The sequence below is a fragment of the Sinocyclocheilus rhinocerous genome, unplaced genomic scaffold (assembly GCF_001515625.1).
Source record: "Sinocyclocheilus rhinocerous isolate Xijiao unplaced genomic scaffold, SAMN03320098_v1.1 scaffold418, whole genome shotgun sequence".
In the NCBI taxonomy this organism is placed as follows: Eukaryota; Metazoa; Chordata; class Actinopteri; order Cypriniformes; family Cyprinidae; genus Sinocyclocheilus; species Sinocyclocheilus rhinocerous.
The window spans coordinates 1,512,986-1,519,672 of record NW_015651146.1 but is presented as its reverse complement, the minus strand read 5'-3'; the positions used below and the strand labels follow the sequence as shown (position 1 = coordinate 1,519,672).

General features: G+C 36.4%; 1 protein-coding gene and 1 non-coding gene across 3 annotated transcripts in view; both read left to right on the top strand.

The window, feature by feature from the left end:
* Positions 1-2,500, top strand: part of fkbpl (FKBP prolyl isomerase like) — a 4,020-nt gene extending 1,520 nt beyond the window's left edge. For both annotated transcript variants that reach the window (XM_016517996.1, XM_016517997.1), the window contains exon 3: positions 1,602-2,500. In XM_016517996.1, coding sequence (XP_016373482.1) covers positions 1,602-2,348 — 747 coding nt within the window. In that variant the 3' untranslated portion in view covers positions 2,349-2,500. The remainder of the gene's footprint in view (positions 1-1,601) is intronic.
* A 3,036-nt stretch (positions 2,501-5,536) lies between these two features.
* trnan-guu (transfer RNA asparagine (anticodon GUU)) lies at positions 5,537-5,610 on the top strand. Its single transcript has one exon. It is a non-coding gene; the product is annotated as a tRNA-Asn (tRNA).
* Positions 5,611-6,687: the final 1,077 nt, after the last annotated feature.

Sequence of the window (6,687 nt, the reverse complement as noted above, 5' to 3'; positions counted from 1 at the left end):
TATATATATAATAAATGTACCATGAAATATTATATACTTTTTACCGTATATAGTAATGTAACTTACAGTAAAGCTGACATATATTGACTATGCATACAGTGCTGGGTAGTAACTGATTATATCTGGTTATATTTTTCATTTTTTACTTGTATTTTCTTTACTAAAAAAGCCTATTGCTTATATATATTCAGAATGTTTTCCAGTTTTGTGGAATTGCACACATACACAGTAGTCACAGTAGTCAGACGACTTCACAGCATAAACAAATAAAATGTTCATGTTTTTATTTTAAAATCATTTCTTTCTTTCAATTTAACATTTTTAAGATTTAATTAATTATTGGCTTCACTCCTTCACAAACCTCAGTTTGGGAAACCATGACATAATATAATGTTTAATGCACTTAATTTTGTTGATAACAAAGAATGGAATACATTTTCTTTCTTTTTGTATTTTTATATTTATATGGTTCAAGATTATCGTAGGAAATCAATCAATGTAATAAACGAGTTAGGTCAAAAATTGTAAAAATAATCAAAAAGTAGTCAGATTATATTGGTTAAATGTAACATTAAATTACTAACCACAAGTTTCATCTAGGCATGGGCTGATTACCGGTTTCAAGGTATACCGCGTTTTGAAGATTTCACGGTTTCAAAACCACTAATATTTTCCGGCAATACCGTTCCTGCGGTATGCTCTGTTTTTCATGTCTCCTCAAAGACCGAAAGTGTAGGGATCCCTCAGATTGAGTTCAGTGTAGAGAGTAACACGACCCTCCCCCTCCTGTTGGTGCAGTCAGTCATGTGTGTGTATGACGGCCGAAGGAGCTTCCCCTGGAACTTACGCGATCGGCAACCGGACGTTTTTTTGTTTTATTGCAACTTGTCTCTGTTCTGGACTTGCACAAACTGCGTTGCAATGCAATCATTTTCCAAAATGTCATTTATGTGAAAATATGAAGTATGTAAACGCCCGTTAACAGAGGCCAGAGACGCTGAAGAAGGACACAAAGAGAAAAATACTGTAGCAGGCAGATCACTCACTGTTCATGATGCACGAAGTATTGGAAGAAAAAATCCTAAATATTGATTTGGGGTTAATATGAATGTGTTTCTGAGGGGAACTGAGTCTTCAGAAAAGTTTACGTGGTGTTTTCTTTTCATCTCGTCTCTGTATAGTTCATATTAAAGCAGTGTTTCAGTGCAGGGCTGATGTCAGTCTTTATTTTTCTTCTTTTTAGGAAACAAATCAAAGAAAAACTAAACAAATACTACTGTTCCAAATATTCTGTATGTTGCTCAAAAACAAAATATATCATGTGTAGCGGGAAAAAGTTTATTTTATTTTTTTTAACCCAGTCATTTAAAAATAACACATTTTAGAGCTGTAACGACAATACCGTGATACCGTGAAACCGTGATATTTTTGCTTAAGGTTATCATACCATCAAAATCTCATACCGGCCCATGCCTAGTTTCATCATGTAATTTGTGTTCAGTAAAGAACTACAATTTGTTACTAATTTACCAGCACTGTATGTATATCATGGGAAAATGTGATATTACATCTCATCTATAAACTTTTTTTTTTTTTTTCAGTTTACAATAAGTGCCTGGAATGCAATGAACTCCAAAGCAGCGGGCAGTGATGCTATTGGTACCCAGACTGAAAATACAACAGGACAGGGATCGTCTCAGCAGTCTGACTGCTTTACACTTCAGCTTCACTCTTTAACCCCAGGGCAGGAGTCTTGGCAGATGACATCTGGAGAGAAATGGGCTTGGGTGCTGTCTCACAAGCAAAGGGGTGGTCAGCGGTTTGGGAAGGGCGATATCTGGGGTGCGGCAGACTGCTACTGTAGAGCGGTGAAACTGGCAATAACTTTAAATGGCAAGACAAGAAGAAAGCCAGTAGACGAGGTGTCTAAAGAAGGTGTGGATGAAGATGATGATGATGATGCAGCTTTGACGCCATGCTTTGATAAAGAAAATGAGCAGGCAGTTGCTGATGTGTCCATTCCAACTGAGGAGGAGTACAAAACTGTAAAAGCAGAACTTCACTGCAATCTTTCTTTATGCCAACTTAAGTTAGGCCAGCTTGGTAAGTCCAGAGACAGCAGTATCAAGGCCACTGAGCTGAACCCAAGGAGCACTAAGGCCTGGTACCGGCTTGGGCAAGCTTGCCTTCAACTGGGTGAACTGGAGGAATCTCGCATGGCCTTTGGAAAGATTCTGGAACTCCAGCCTGATTCTGCATCGGCTCGCACTGCTCTGAAACAAGTGAACTCTAGATTAAAGGACTTAGACAGTAAACTCGGTCAAAGGCTGAGCAAGATGTTTAACTAGAAAGTTGGGAATTACAAAAGCAGAACATGTGCATATGTATGAAAATTATAAAAACTGTAAAGTGCCCAGAAGTTGTTTTGGGTCTTTCCTTGTAGCTTAAAGGATTAGTTCACTTCCAGACTAAAAATTTCCTGATAATTTACTCACCCCCATGTCATCCAAGATGTTAATGTCTTTCTTTCTTCAGTCGAAGAGAAATTAGATTTAGAGGAAAACATTCCAGGATTTTTCTCCATATAATGGACTTCAATGGTGGCCAATGGGTTGAAGGTCCAAATTGCAGTTTCAGTGCAGCTTCAAAGGGCTCTACACGATCCCAGCCGAGGAATAGGGGTCTTATCTAGAGAAACGATCTGTCATTTTCTAAAAAACAAAAACCATGTTTTAACCACATCTTGCACTAGCTCGACTTCACACATTACGTAGTCACGTTGGAAAGGTCATGCACATTAGCTCTTCGTCTGTGTACTCCAGGGCATTTGACTTTCTTTGCACGTTCGCTTTGTAAACACTGGGTCGGTACTTCCACCTACGTCACGCGTGACCTTTCCAACATGATTACGTAATGTGTGAAGTCGAGCTAGTGCAAGACGAGTATTTGTGGTTAAAACATATATACATTTATTTTATTTTTACAAGAAAATGACCGACCGTTTTGCTACAAAAGACTCCTATTCCTCGGCTGGGATCGTGTATAGCCCTTTGAAGCTGCACTGAAACTGCAATTTGGACCTTCAAATGGTTCCCATTGAAGTCCATTATATGGAGAAAAATCCTGGAATGTTTTCCTCAAAAACCATAATTTTTTTCAACTGAAGAAAGAAAGACATGAACATCTTGGATGACACAGGAGTGAGTAAATTATCAGGAAATTTTTATTCTGGAATTGAACTAATCCTTTTAACTTTAAACCTTGAAGTATGTTTTCTGTATGGGTAGTATACTATCTTAAATGTTCAATGTTGTAATTTGTCAATGTTTAAATCGACATAAACTTGAAAGTTGTGCAAAGTCAAAAGACTGCTTACTGAATGTACTTAACATTTTTGTAAAATAAAAATATACTGCTTTGTTTTGTTCTAAAACATGTTTTCATTCTGGATTGATAACTGCTGTAGAAAATGATCAAAAGCCACGTATAATGCATTCTTGCATCAAATGACAATAAATAATGTTATTTATAAAAATAATGTTTTTTCGGTTTGTTTTGTTTTTATTGATAAAAAGTTAACACAAAATATGAACAATTAAACCGAAGAAGCATTACCCATTTCAAACATAAAATAATAGAATATTTCAGGGGATGCAAAATATATTGTCATAATATCTTTTTGTTTTGTTTGCAGAAAAGTTTAAAATCATACTATAAACAGCCGAACGGGAGTGGGTGGGATATGATTGTGCATATTTTTGCTTTATAAATAATTTTTTAAAGGGGTGTTTAATGAGTTAATTTTGTAGCCAATGGCATCATGTTTTTCAGGTAGAGGCGGCCAATCAGACGACGCCTCCTCGCAACCGTTACATTAAAAAGCTCTAGATGAGCAGCTAGTGACAAAAATGAACATTTACATTTGCAAACTCTACAAAGCAGGAGGTAATTAATGAGGTAAGAAGATTCTTGTATCATAACTATGTGGGGGGGAAAAAAACAATCGATTCTTACAGTAATGTTTCTTGATGTTGCTGCCGAGTTGTGCGACGAGAACTAACGTGTGAGAGATAACCTTCCTGCTTCACAATTAACGTTAGGCCTAATGGTTGTATGACTAAAATAGCCCAGTATACCGTGTAACAAGTCATAATAGAGCATATCAGTGAACGTTGTTATTAATGTAGGCTAGACTATTAATATTCGATTGTTCGGCCTAGCACGGACAGTCAAATTTTGTAACTGCGGCCCAGCACGGACAATAAAATCTGCGGAAATAAACCAATAACTTTATGGTGCCATGAAAACGTTCTGCGTGTCCTGAGGATGTACGTTCAATGAGGCATGGAAGCTGTTTTAATAAGTGTAAACAGCATGAAACAAAATACAGGAATACATTCTCTGTGTGCGGTTATCGTTTATTTTTAAAGCAGTGTTAAAAAAAAAGTCTGCTCAAACTTTTAAAGCAGCATTTTGTAATTTGTTTGCCACAATGATAATGTTTGCCCGAAATGATAATGGCTAAAGGGAATTGCAAAATAATGACCGTTTCCCAACAGGTTTTCCAAACACTGCCGACGCTTTTTTAAACAAACCACATTTTGCCTCCGCACTGACCCCACTGGTTGAGGCAAGAGCCACTGCCAACGGCTTTGTTTCGGTTATCGTTTTGACAAATATTACTAAAATTATTTGTGCTGCATAGTAAGACCATCAATATAACAAGACATAAAAATGTGGCTTATTCTTGTCTTTATCAGCTCAAACAAAATTATAAAAACAAGATGTGATTATTTTAATCACTTATTAAACTGAATTAAACTGAAAGACGTTTACATACATTTTAATTATTTAATTAAATTTAATTTAATCAGTCGTTGCATACATTGCAAATCATTGCAAATCCTGTCGTTACTGTTCAGATAATGCTAACCCATGTTCATTTCAGCAGTTCATTCATCATTGCAGAGTTGTTAATGTCACGTCTCCGCGTGACATGTTACGTGTACTGTTCAGATAAGTAGTGCTAAAAAGTAGTTATTTTTATTAGCGTTATAGATATTATAGATACGTTATGTGTATATCTATAACGCTAATAAAAATAACTACTTTTTAGCACTACTTATCTGAACAGTACACGTAACATGCCACGCGGAGACGTGACATTAACAACTCTGCAATGATGAATGAACTGCTGAAATAAACATTTGGGTTCTGTGAAATTAATCGAACTTTCCAACGTTTGGCAGGAAATCTTCTTAAGATAGTGTGCTTGGAAAGTACATACAACCAGTATTCGCTGTGGATATGATGAGCCATGTTTTTTTTTAAATGGAAAATAAAAACTTGTTCACTGTGTTTGTTTATAGGTAATAACCATAGCCATTTGTGTACTACCTAAATTGGCAAGCCAGACTCCTGCTAGAAGATGTGGTATGTATGGATTCAAGGTATGTAATTCACAATTTCAGAAGTGAGTTTCATGGGTGATAAAATGATGGTACTTATTGAGGAATCATTCCAACTGGAGACACAAGTCTCTGTGGCGCAATCGGTTAGCGCGTTCGGCTGTTAACCGAAAGGTTGGTGGTTCGAGCCCACCCAGGGACGGAAGGCTTTTGTTTTGATGCTTTTATTTTGAGTAATTAATCTTGCATTAACACAGCAACATTTATTCAGACATTTGCTGTTGCGCCTTATGGTGGTTCAATAGCGATGTCTGTGTCCAGTACCGTCGCACGGGCTGTGCCAAGTGTGCGACCGCACAGGGCCTCGCTCCTGGCCTGCATTTTATGTCGTTTTTGTCTCATTTTTATTACTGTTTTTCCACCCATTTTGTCCTTTGAAAGACTAAAATAGTCATAGCTGATAGACAGTTTAAGACTGCGTGTATAAGAATGAGTAAAGCTGTTTGTTGTTAGGATGACAAAAAGTTTTGTATAAGACTCTGTGTATAAGAATGAGTAAAGCTGTTTGTTGTTAGGATGACAAAAAGTTTTAAAAGTTAAACTTTTAGGCTGGTCTGCCTCAGTGGTCCAGCGCTCGTCAATGTCAAAATGATCGAGATGGCCAATCAAATCAAAGAAGGCGGGTCTTACTGTCACTGTCACAACGCAACGAGCGTTTGTGGAAAGATGTAAGTAGTACTGTATTAGAAAACTGTTTTACGATAGAAATGTTCAGCGACCGACAGTAATAGACTATCTTAGTGATGCAAACGACTTAACTTTTTATGAAATTTCGCCGTTTTGAATTGAAAATATGCGATCATGATTCATGTAAATCATAAATGAACATGGCAAAAGACGTTTGCGTTTTCGACTATTAAACATACGAATAAGAGTGAATGTGCACATTTTAAAATAAAATATTATTTTCAGCAATAGATAATTTTTTTTCTTTCCCATTAAAGTAAAATAACTGAACATAAACATAGGAGCCTGAGAAAATAACCATTTTAGAAGAAAATTTTAGATGGCACTTAGAGGCTTTTGCATCTTAACTCTTCATATATAACTACAAACCTAGAAGTTATTTTAGCATTCTTATTTACTTATTTAATTGCTTTATTATTATTATTATTATTATGCAGTAGATCTTACAATTCTTATGAGCATGTGCGTGACTGATTCGTGCTGATCACAATCGATCAGATGCGTGTTAAAGTTGCGTTCGTTATTATAGCAC